The following is a 13,767-nucleotide window of genomic DNA, read 5'->3' as shown; positions in this document are numbered from 1 at the left end:
GCTGCCATTATTTTATAGTCATAATGAAGAAAAGTGATTAGTCTCCAGTTTTTTAAATCGTCAGAATCATCTTTCTTAACAATGTAATGAGACCTTTCTGTTGTGTGTTCGACATCATTCATGTTACATAACACTCATTCAAAGCTTCAACAACTAATGTTTTTTTTATGTGTGACCAAAACACCTGATAGAATTCAATGGAGATTCCGTCTGATTCCGGTGTCTTATATTTCTCCATTGCAAGTACTGCACGTTTACATTCCTCTTTGTTAATTAATCCATCACACAATTCTTTGTTTTCGTTAGATAATTTAATAATATTTTGAAAACCAATATAATTGCTCATATTCTTGGTATCATGCTTTTCTTTTTTTTATACAAATATGAATAGTACTTTACAACCTCTTCTATAATCTCTTTATTTTTGCTCACGATTCGACTAATTTCAACGTTTTAACCCTATTAGGTCCCTATAATGATGACCGTTTTAAACAGTATTTTCAAGTTTTAAACCTTTAAATCGGATTTAAATCCTTGTTTTTTTTCCTTCTTTTTTTATTTTCTTGTAGTGTTATTTAGAAGGCAATTTTGATTTTCTCATTAATTCGATTTTGTCCACGTTTATCTTCAATTCATCAGTTGACTGACTCTACATGCAAACTTAGATATGATTCCCCCCCCCCCCTGCAATTTGCAATCTTAAAATATATTTATAGTTATGTGCTCAATATAGGCATATTTGTCCCTGTGGAAACTGGCTTTGTAACTGAAATTGCTACCCTTAAATCAGGAAGAACTAAAACAAAAACGTCTTCTAGCTTACCTCTTCGATCCGCCTTCGGGTTACGTTGAAGAAGGAACAAAAGTCCAAGGAAAAAATGCCCTTGTTTTACGATGCATTTAAACATTGCAATTTATGTCAGCGAGTTGTTAATGTATTCATTTTAACCTACATGTTAAGAGTAAAAAACAGTTGCAAAGTCTCCTATCCCAAATACAATGAGCCTCGTCTGATCAAAACCGTTATTAGAATGATGTGAATGATTGAATAGATTAACGTTTATAGTTTACGTCAATATTTAGTTACAAAAATACAATTTGTCTGAAAATGTAACCATACTAGTGTTCCCTACCAAATCGTGCCATTACGTATAAAGATAAATCAGTGACCCTTGATATCAATCATGTTTGTTCTAAAACACGGGCACTGGAAGCGAGAAGGGGAGGGGGAGTCTGGCTGAGGAGGATTACCGCCCCCATCCCCAACAACTAAAAAATCATTGAAGTGAGGGCGGGAAAAACCTATTTTTATTCCACTCGTGAATCCTCGCGAGGAGAAAAAGATAATTGTGTGTAACTTTCAGGTGGTCTGAAATGCCAACTGTCAGCATTCTGAAATCACGATTTTCTTGTCATGGTTGCTACGTTCCCTTCAGTGTTCTTCATGCATTTTAAAACCCTGTCTACACTTGCCAACGCAAGCAAGTGCTTACAAAATAGGATCAAAATATGAATGCCCTAAAGACTATTAAATGTTTGCGATAAAACTTTATTACCCTAAGAATGCTCTAAAATGCAAACTTTAACCGTTTAGAGGGGGCAATTAGTTTTTTTCCTCCCTTTCTAGAAAAATATAAATATGATTTTATCATCCAGTAACCATAGATTTGGCAATTTGTATCCAAGATCAATAGAGAAGATGTGCTAGGGGTGGTCTTAGGCAAACACAAACTTGTATCAAGAAAAAGATATTCAGTGAAACGCCAACCGAGATCAAAGGGCAGTTGTAGTAAAATATACTGATATTGTTTAATCTGTTTGCATTGATGACAAACGCATATTTGCGAACCCTTCCATCATGAGGCAAATTATATATTAGATCATAAATGCCGTCATAACAAAATATATACACCTCATTTGATGATGCAAAGTACAAATGGGTTGGTATTTCTTGATTTTGTTTTCAGGTTACATTATAAGCTTGCTGCAATGAAACAAATTCAAGAAGAAAAACAAATGTAATAAAAGATAAAACTTAAAAGGGCAAAGTGATCTGACAAATATCACTATCTTATTTTGAAATCCCTATGAGCCTGTACAAAATAGCTAAATTGGCACATGGTTTTCAAATAGCAGTTTATTTGTAATAAAATTAAGTGCATTTAGAAAACTATGATGGGAGGAGTAAGCATATTGCATTATCCCCTCGTATTTTCTGACACCAGGGGAGGGGCTACTTCCTATTGCCTTCATGGTTTCGGTGGGCGTTTTTTTCTTCAATTTTCTTTCTTGGTGCATGTTAACGTGTTATGTGTATGTAATCATGGTCATAATGTATTTAATGTGTGCACCCTGCTCTAGCTTGGAATTTTAATTTACTAGGTAATGAGTTTCTGTTACTTTGGGAATGATCTGGCCTGCTACGACATAATCTTTAATGATTACTATATTAAAGTATTACACGTTTAGTCAGACGAAATGAAAGGGCATGTGCCTGATTGACACCTTGTAAATGGCATCGCAGAGGGAGACAATCGCTTCTTGCTGAAATGATCAACACACTTTTTACCTGTGTGTCTGAAGATCTACAACCAATAGAACCTCGTATTACGTCATCCCAACCAGAGGAGACAATCTTATCCGACGCCCTTCATCATACCCGCGGACGATGTGGAAAGAAAACTGAGATCGATGGATGTAAGAAGGGTACCAGGGCAAAAATCTTATATTCCCTTGCATGGATTTTGAAGGAGTTTTCTCCTATTCTCGCGGAACCAGTATGCTCAATATTCAATGCCTTTATTGCCCAGGGACATTACCAACCATGTAATAGTAATAATAATAATAATTGTGGCTTCATATATGGCGCATATGTTTGCCACGTTGTGAACCTCCTGGTGCTGCCCCGATATTACCCTGGCTTTAGCAAGGCGGCCATTGCGGATCTCTAGCATTTCAAGGAATTCATTCCTGCCAGGTATTGAAATCAGCGGATATAATTGCAATACCCAGAACCACCAACCCACCAACATTCATAAAATGAAATTTAAATCCTATACTTTTACTCCTGAATGGATATTGGCATATTTTCTTAAGTTTTAACTTTTCTGAATTAATATTAATTGTATAACAAATCTGAAATCAAGCTCTATACTCAAGGCATAGTTTTGTTTATGTTTTAATTTTATCTCAGAAAGATTTATCTGACATATCATCTGTTGAGAGCTGAGAGGTTGTTTGGGGGTCCATGTAAATGATACGAGTTAACGCCCTTCTGTCTCCCAAAAGACGATACACGGTACCAACACTCACAACTCGTTTCGGAATATATAATGTTTGTAACCTGTGTTTTCTGTTGTATCCATTATTATTATCAATTTCATTACAAATTGCTCAATTTCTAGACGCACATTATTTATTATCATTAATGGGGTGATTATAAAAGGATTATGGCTGCAAAATGGATTTTTGATAAGATTTAGGGCAATGTTTAGGGTTAGCATAAGGATTGCTAATTATTGTCATTATTATTTTTATCATTATCATTGTCATCATCAATATCATTATCAATATATTATTATCATTGTTATTATCATTATCATTATCATAATTATTATTATTATGATTATTATTATTGATTTGATTATTATTTTAATTATTATTTATATCATTATCATCATCATCATATGTTTTCCTCATTCTCTTCTCCTATGATACAAACGGAGAGGTAAGCAGTAGGGTGTTGGCTCAGCATATATCGGTGGCGGACAAGGACTAGCCTTCATTGTAGAAAGCTTGCAATAAAACCTCCAAGCGACTACCACCACACCAAACCACGCCTTTCAACCAACTACTACCAGACAAAATAGTGATTCTCAACCACACAGCAAAGAATACCACACCAAAACACGCTTTTCAACCACACAGCAACGACTACCAGACCAAACAATGCATTTCAACCAGGCAGCAACGACTACCATACCGAGCCATGCCTTTCCACCACACAGCAACTACTACCAGACGGAATTGCGACTTTCAACCACACAGCAACGACTACCAGACCAAACAACGCTTTTCAACCACACAGCAACGACTACCAGACCAAACCACGCTTTTCAACCACACAGCAACGACTACCAGACCAAACAACGCTTTTCAACCACACAGCAACGACTACCAGACCAAACAACGCTTTTCAACCACACAGCAACGACTACCAGACCAAACCACGCTTTTCAACCACACAGCAACGACTACCAGACCAAACCACGCTTTTCAACCACACAGCAACGACTACCAGACCAAACAGCACTTTTCAACCACACAGCAACGACTACCAGACCAAACAACGCTTTTCAACCACACAGCAACGACTACCAGACCAAACCACGCTTTTCATCCACACAGCAACGATTACCAAACTAAACCACGCCGTTCAACAACCCTGCATCGACTACCAGACCAAACCACGCCTTCCAACAACTCTGCAACAACTACCACACCAAACCACGCTTTTCAACAACACAACAACTTCTACCATACCAATCCATGCCTTTCCACCACACAGCAACTACTACCAGACCAAAATTGCGACTTTCAACCACACGACAACGACTACCAGACCAAACCACACTTTTCAACAACCCTGCAACGACTACCAGACAAAACCATCTATTTCAACCACACAGCAACGACTACTAGACAAAAATACACCTCTCAACCCTCCAGCAACAAGTACCATTCCAAACCACTCCTTGCAACCACACATCAACGCATACAAGATCAAACCACAACTTTAACAAAATAGCAACGACTACAAGACCAAACCACGCCTTTCAACCACACAGAAACGATTACTAGATCAAACAACGTTTTCAACCTTCCAGAAACGATCACCATACCAAACCATGCATTGCAACCCTCCATCAACTAGTACCATACCAAACCACGCCTTGCAACCCTCCAGCAACAAGTACCATTCCAAACCACTCCTTACAACCACACATCAACGAATACAAGATCAAACCACAATTTTAACCAAATAGCAACAACTACCAGACCAAACCACATCTTTCAACCATTCATAAATGACTACCAGACCAAACGGCCTTATAACCACCCAGCCACGACCACCGGACCAAACCACGCCTCTTAGCCATCCACTAACGACTACTAAACCACGCCTTTCGACCCTCCAACAACAAGTACCATACCGAATCACGCCTTGCAACCACACAGAAACGACTACCAGATCAAACCACGCTTTTCAAACATCCAGAAAAGATTATCATACCAAACTACACCTTCCAACCATCCAGTTATAAATTGCAGACCATACAATATCTTTCATTCGCTCATCAGTGACTTCTAACTCATATCAAATAAGGGGTTGTTATGTTCTTTAATATTGCAATAATACCAACAAGCCCCAATTTCCAGATTTCAGTGCCACTAAAACTACCCTTTTAAAACGTAAGAACACCTTTAGGCAATGGAAATTTATCTTTTACTTATCAACGATTTCTGACTGGGTTGCTTCGTTCTGTAACGGGCACGGCATCTGCTTCATTTTGGAAAGCTATATTATTGTTTACGTTATCATTTCTTAGTATTTATCTTCATAATTTATTTATTTATTTATTCATATATCTTCATAGGTCTGGTTTTAGACCTAAACATTCAACAGCTACTGCCCTTGCAAAACTTGTAAATCAATGGTCGTTGAATATTGATAACAAAGAAATTTCTGGAGTTGCCTTCATAGATCTTCGTAAGGCTTTTAATACTGTTGACCATGAGCTACTTCTACATAAACTAGCTTGTATAGGTTGTAGTAATAGGACTATTTATTGGTTCAAATCATATTTAGGGGATCGACAACAAGTGACCCAATTCAAAGGAGCCAAGTCGCATCCATCAACCATCTAATTAGGTGTGCCACAAGGTTCAATTCTTGGTCCCCTTTTATTTTCAATATATGTTAATAGTCTACCTGAATGTACTCCTGAAGGTATCATAGATTACTGACGATACGACACTTACCGTCAGTGCAAATGATGTAACTGTTGTGGAAGAAAAATTAACTGTTGCATTAAACAGAGTCATGGCATGGATTAAGGAAAATCGTCTTGTTCTTAACACTGAAAAAACTTGTGTCATGTTAATAGACTCTCCTGCTAATCTCAAGAAAATTGAATCTTTCACCATTTCATTAAACGGCAATTTGATCAAAAGAGTTCAATTCACCAAATGCTTAGGACTTTTGATAGATGAAGAATTGAAATGGTCTAAACAAATCGAAAACGTAAGTAAACTTACCCAGAAAAAAACATTAGCATGATAAAGAGAGCAAAGAGTTTTTTGCCTCAAAAATCCTTAAAGCTACTTTATAACAGTCTAGTGTTGCCACGATTAGATTACTGCTCTGTTGTATGGTCGAACAGATTTCAATCTCATACAACTAAGCTGCAAAAAATTCAAAAGAGGGCCGCAAGAATAATATTGAACAAGACATATGACACACCGTCGGCTGATTTGTTCACAAGTCTGAAATGGATGACACTAGACAAGCGGTTTGAGTTAAAGTCGCAGGATAAGGGTCCCCGCCGTGAGTGCATTTGGTCATCTGAAGGACAGTTTTGCGGAATGTAATTTACAGGTCCACGTTTCTGGCATCGTATTTATTCATAATTTATTAAAGGAAACAAAATTAAATATTTACTGCTTGACAATAATCAAAATGGTATAAGGTTGGTTTAGTAAACCCTTGTAACATTTTTATCAGATTTCCTTTACTTTAGATTAAAAATAGTAATATTCTAGCATGACTAAGCTGTTGTATTTTGTTTTCATTCGCAAGTAAAATATTACAAGAACAAGAGATATATAAATAAATGACAAACCCATCATGAGATGTAAACTCCAACAATAATTAACTCGCACTACACACGCATACCAACTCTGAGGACTGAGTGCTTACGCTTAACCCTAATAAGGCCGGGGGAGGGCATTATGGCCCCCTCCACGATTTTTCCGATTGCTCGGGAACGCATATGGATGGCGCCCCGCCGCTCGCTGACTTTTTTTTTTAGTCTTGTGCATCTTTCAAATTTTTTTTCTAGAAAATCGGACCTACAACTACAAGGTCAAGTGACCTTTTGTCTTTGCATGTCAGCCCGAAAATCGCTTATTTGCGTGATTTGTGTACAAAACACATGGACATTTTTCCTAAGAATTGGTTATTGGGTCTTGTTTAAAGTTTAGGTGGTTGTTTTGTCAGTCAAAATAGTTGAATTGTAGTAAGAATTGAAATAAAACAACAAAAACAATAAAATACATAAGTTAAACAAACAATGAAATACATAAGAAATTATCAAAACAAGAGATAACATAAGAAATAAGTTGGCTCTTCCAAACAAATTTGTCGTATTTTTATTATGATTTATGGGTAAAATGTGATCTTGTGACTGTATTTGCATAAATTACCATTAATATGCAAATAAGTAAATTTTTCAAAAAATTGAAAATATCATATTATTCTATACACTTCACTTGATATGCGTGCAAATTTTCGGGGAGATATTAAAGGGGGGGCATAATGCACCCCCCCCCCCCTCCCGGCCGTACTAAGACCTCAAATAGCCCGGCTTTTTTAGGGTTTTGATTTGATTTGATTTGATTTGATTTTCTTCTGCATTCATGTAAACATACAGTTTTTCGATAACAATAATAATATAAAGTACAATGAGTATTTTTCTGACAATGAATCATAAATGAGCAAATACATATATATACATTGTTATTTTAAAAACGAAATGATAAACTGTCCTCAATTTTCTCAAACATGATAAAACATTATAAAATTATATGCGGAAGAAGGACTGTCATTATAAGCAGATTGCTTGATAATACGACAGCCCCAGACAAAACTCATGAAATGTATTAATTGAAAATACAAATTTCGATGATGGTGATGCAGATAAGGATGATGATGATGATGATGAAGATGATGATGATGATGATGATAATGATGATGATGATGAGAATGACGATAGTAATAATGATTCGAATGAATGAAAGAAGAGATGACATGATAAAGAATGAAGAGTTGACACAGAAATTCTACCTTGAGTATTCTGATGATAACATCGTTTTAACTTTAGCCATAAATGAGTAGAGGGAGCAACATGATTTAATATATTCTGGGAGAGAGTTCCATAGGTCGGACCATGGTGTCTTATGGATCTATGGGCAATAAGTAATTTCGGTTTAACGAGATGACAATTTGAGGCATTACGGGTAGGGTAAGGTTAAGTTTGTGTCAGGCGCATTCTGCTCAAAAGTATTTAATAAAAGCGACTTTTGTGTCGCTGGTAGTCCCGATCTTTTTTCAGCCTTGTTTCGCCCAATAGATATGAGTCTTCTTAAGTTAACATATTGTCAGGAGTCATTTGCTTGCAATGTATGGGGTCAGAGGTTGTGAAAAAAATTGCTCTTTTGGAGAGTGGCGTCAATATTTCTTCCAGATACGTTACCATTTTTTTCATCAATAAAAAATAGCGAAAACCGCGATATGAATAAATGAGGATACACGTACAAACTCAAATCACATTCTTTTCCTTAGTGCATTAAGAGATGCATTGTCGAGTAGGATAGCTAGGTCTTCGAATACCAATTATTATTCATGACTACACTACAAAGAACAAAGCCTTATAGATACATTTTGCAAGATTTATGGGGAATTTTAGCTCACCTGATCTATTGCTTTCGCTTTTTGTTCGTCGTCCGTACACTTTTAAAATTGTCAACTTCTTTTCAAACACGCATTACCGGATTTTATTCAAACTTGGGAGGAATCATCCGTAGGCAAGGAACATCCAGAGTTGTTAAAATGGGGTACGTATCCCCTGGTCGGAGGAGGAGGGGGGGGGGGGATTTAAGTACCTATGCTCATATTTTATTCCACATTACAGTTTACAGAATAATATAAAAATCACTCAATTTACACTCATTATCCGTTGAACTTATGCAATACTAAACGTGTCCTCATTGCGCCTTCGTCCACTTAAAATACAGAGGTAATGGCCAAATTTAAGACCAAAAAAAAAAAAAAAGGCTGAATTTTTGTTTTGCACTTTGTTTAACCTAATTTGATTATCCATCACATGACACTAAACCCATGGTGAATTTAGTTTTTTTTTAAATAACAAGTTATCTTTAAATCTCGATTTGAACACAGCATTATCATCGGCGAAATCTATTTTTTTATTTTTTTATAATTAATTTATTTATTTCGGTTTAAAAAGACATATAAATTTACATGATTCAAAGGTCCAAGGAACAAAACTGATCATGTATACAAATTATACAATACAGTTATAAATACAGTAAATATAGAATAGTGAGCCAAACGAACAGGTATGACAAGTACAATATGGTAATAAAGATGACAAAAATAAAACTTTTCCATCAATACAATACCAAAATAAACTAAGAGAAGGTAGTGGTCAAGATCGTCAAATTACTAAACTGATATATGGTAATGGTAACAGATAAACAGACAAAAATATGTTGAGTAACCAAACAATCAAAGAAAAATGGGGGGAAATATATTTTGAAAATAGGCAACGCTAAAAGCCTTAAAACCTGAATTAACATAATTGCGTTTGAGTTGAAATGGTTACCACACAGAAAAAAATATATATTACAAATTTGAATCGACTTTAAAAAGCAGTTATACAATGCCATTATTAAAATATAACGTATACCAAATAGTGAATGTGTCCATTAAAAAGATTCTGAGGAATAAGGACAGAGAGAGAGAGAGAGAGATGGAGAGAGAATCCAAGGCTTATTATTTTTTTTTTTAATTTGGATTTGAATTCGAATTTATTAACAACAAAACAACAACCTAACACAATGTTACAAATGTATTCAAGTGGGTAACAAAATAATAAAATATCCATGTACATGCGTCACAAAGAAAAAGAAAATATCCATAGTTGAACCATGTGTACATATTAAATTAATCATATACCATGTCATATCAAACCTGTGAATTAGCTATAACTTAATAATACGTAGAGATTTGTAGCGGCTCTTACATTCGCCCTACTTACATTCGCCCTACTTTCACCGTACATTCATGTCTCCAGTATTTTTCCATCACGCTACTTATTTATATTCATTATTCGGACCACGTGTGTATTTCTTTCCAATCGTGCATCGTGGTTCCGCACTGTTCACCCCGCGTATTTTCAACGCCACGAGGTTTTTCTCCACTCCCGCTTACACCTCGGTCGAGTCAACAACTCCTGCTTACATCTCAGTTGAGTCAACACGTCTCTGCATGATTTCCTCTCCGGGCTTGATTCTACCGTGCCTATCACCTCTATCGGCACATCTTCACCTTTTCTGCCGTGTTCAACGGGCTGGCAGTTTCCCAGTGGAACAGTTAAAATCAAGATCCGACATATATGGTGCTTGGTTATCCGCTGGGAGCTGCCAGTTTCTTCACCGGTAGCCTTTCACTCACATGAGCTCGACTCACCGCAGCTCATCTAAACATTCATCATCAATCAAAGTTCGGCTCATCAATCGAGCGACTCACTGCTCAGCACCACTACCGGCTTTGATGTCTGCATTTTCCACCTTGGCCTCCGACATCAAACGACTCACTGTTTCATCGTCGAGCGCCACTTTCTTCTCTTCTCTTCTCGCCCGAGAGCTCCATCTACATTCATCATCATCACGAGCGTCGGCGACGACATCGCGTTCTTCACGGTTCTTCAACCACGTCAACGAAGTCGCGTTTCCGCCATCAAGCCTCCGCACATCATCGCGTGAGCCCCTTCCTTCGTTTTCACCTCTCTTTATCTTCATTGGACTTTCGACCTCATTTCCACTCTGTCGTAAGCTCTATTCATTTTATTGCATTTATTCATCATTATATGACCATTTAAACTCCGTGCAATATCTACAATTCTCATTCATGTGATTCGTATTCCGAATCATTTATTCACCAGACTTTCTTTCATGTATTTCATTGTCAGTGCAACCTTGTTTCCTCGTAGCTAAAATAAAAAATAAGAGTTATGTTGTGTGATCAGTGAAAACGCCTTTACAATTTCCATTCACAATTCATCTACACACTAATATCTCTACAGATTGACACCATCAACATTCTTCAAGAACGGCAAGAAAGCAACCTGGCCAGTATCGACAAGCTGAAACAGCTAGGAGTCCAACGAAGCCGAGCAGTACTCCCGACGTACCTGTGCTCGTGTCTACGGCGTACCTAAGAACCCAGGAGAGGACCAACACAAGCTGGTTCTTGATCTGGCTCGCAAGAAGATGGACCTCAACTTGGAGCAACATGAGATTGACAGATATCATCGTGTTGGCGCGCCTGCAGCTGCAGGGGCACATAGCACAACTGGGAGGAGCGCTGCAAAACCAAGGCCCATCATAGTGAAGTGCACCTCGTACCGCAATAGAGAGAGGTTCTTGAAGAACCGCATGAAGCTGAAAGGTACCCACATAGGCATAGAAGAAGATCTGACCGTAAGAAATAGGACCATCCTGTACAAAGCGAAGGAAGAAGTAAAGAAAATGACAGGATAGATGCAGCTTGGTCGACTGAAGGCAGGATCATCCTGTTACTGAAAGCAACGAACGGAAGATCAGTCAGGAAACGAATTTGGTCGGTGAGTGATCTCTTAATAATATGAACTTCAAATTACATTTTACTACTTTACAGAGACAATAATTATCAGTTCCCACGTGTATACAACCATCGTGAACTATTTTGTTGTATTCTTAGTATTTTGATGATAGTATTATTCGATATTGTGTTGTATTTTTCTTGTTTCTTGTTCTTTGATGTCTTCTGAATGTAGTTATATTTTGTGTAACAGGCAACATAATTTAACATGCAGAAATTGTTTTTTGTGTAAACTGGATGATAATACTGGTGACCTTTAATTGAAAATCAATATTACACTCCTTTAAAATTTTGTAATATCGTAAAAAGTTATAAACAAAGTACATTCTCTCTTGCACAATTTAATTGTCGCAGCTTGAAACAAAAATTTGATACATTTACAAACTGTTTTGATGTTTTTTTTTTATAAACCTTTATCATTAATTGGAGTTTGTGAAACATGGTTGAAACAAGGTGAAGAACAAGAAATATGTATTCCTAATTATAAGTTTGTTGGAAATTGTCGACCGAATAAAAGAGGGGGTGGTGTAGGTTTATATGCTAGTGGTAGCTTAAGATTTATTAGAAGATTGGACTTAGATATATTTAGTGAGGATATTGAAGGTGTATTTATTGAGGTACGTAATAAAGTGAAAAATATTATTGTTTCTGTAGTATACCGGCCTCCAAGCCATAACCTATCTAACTTTATGTCACAATTACAAGAATCTTTGATTAAAATAGTGCAGGAAAAAAAGAATGTATAGTTATGGGCGATGTTAATGTTGATTTCATGAAAAAAGATGAAAATACGAAAGTAATGGATTTTTTTGATAGTTTTGTTGCTTTGTCTTTTTTTACCATATATTTATAAACCAACAGGAATTACAAGTGATACTGCATCAACTTTAGATCATACTTTTTGTAATAATCCCGGAAATTTTTTAAAATTTGGCATAGTGATAACAGATATCAGTGATCATTTAACACCGTTTATCATCTTGAAGTCAAACAATTTTGATTCTGAACCTGATATTGAAGTGCGAAAAAATGAGTTTAATGAAGAAAATATGAAGCACTTTTGTAGTGAGTTAAAGAAAGTTAAATGGAAACGACTTAATTATATTCGTGATGCGAATGATAGATACAATTATTTCTTTAAATTATATAAGGATACTTACGATGAATATTTCTCTGTTAAATTAGTTAAACTAAAAATAAAGTTGATAAGCCTTGGGTAACAAAAGAGGTAATCAAGCTGAGTAAACGTAAGCATATATTATATCATAAATACCTAAGAAACTCGACCACTTTACGTGAAATGGCATATAAAGAATGCAGGAATGTCTTAAATAATTTAATACGGGAAAATAAACGTGCATACTATGACTTTAAGTTTGATAATGTTCGTAATAATGTGAAAGCAACATGGAAACTTTTTAAAGCAATTTTAAATAGGAAAACATTAAAGCATGGGATCAATGATATTGAAGTTGATGGTGAAAAGATTATTGATAAACAAAGAATTGTAAATATATTTAATTCTTATTTTTGTACAATCGGGCAAAAACTACAGCAACGTATTGATAATTTGATTACTTGCAATATTGAATCAACAAAATACGACGAGTACTTGAAGGGTAATTTTTTGAATTCATTGTTTTTACAGCCTGTTACTAACGCAGATATTATTAATGTGGTTTTGAATTTTGATGAAGATAAAAGTCCAGGGTACGATGAAATTCACCCTAAGGTATTGACAAAGTCGATTTGTATGATTGTTACACCCTTGTGCAATATTTTAAACTTGTCCTTTGAAGAAGGTATTTTCCCCGATGCTCTAAAAATTGCAAAGGTGATTCCCGTTTTAAAAAAAAGGCAATAAATCATTTTTAAATAAATATAGGCCAACATCCGTGTTATCTGTTTTTAGCAAAATATTTCAAGATATTTTATGTGATCAACTGACTCGTTTTATTAGTAAAAATAATATTTTGTATGAAAATCAATTTGCTTTTAGAAAAGGATATAGTACTTGCCATGCTCTTTTTGATTGTATTGATAAA

General features: G+C 35.9%; 1 protein-coding gene across 1 annotated transcript in view; it reads left to right on the top strand.

The window, feature by feature from the left end:
* LOC115927571 (mucin-2-like) overlaps positions 1-4,799 on the top strand; it is a 46,198-nt gene extending 41,399 nt beyond the window's left edge. Inside the window, exon 3 of the mRNA XM_030993632.1 lies at positions 3,928-4,799. Within this exon, the coding sequence (XP_030849492.1) occupies positions 3,928-4,799 (872 nt within the window). The remainder of the gene's footprint in view (positions 1-3,927) is intronic.
* Positions 4,800-13,767: the final 8,968 nt, after the last annotated feature.

Source organism: Strongylocentrotus purpuratus, unplaced genomic scaffold (genome assembly GCF_000002235.5).
Source record: "Strongylocentrotus purpuratus isolate Spur 01 unplaced genomic scaffold, Spur_5.0 spur5_scaffold_20, whole genome shotgun sequence".
Classification (NCBI taxonomy): Eukaryota; Metazoa; Echinodermata; class Echinoidea; order Camarodonta; family Strongylocentrotidae; genus Strongylocentrotus; species Strongylocentrotus purpuratus.
This window is presented reverse-complemented; position numbering and strand designations above follow the sequence as displayed.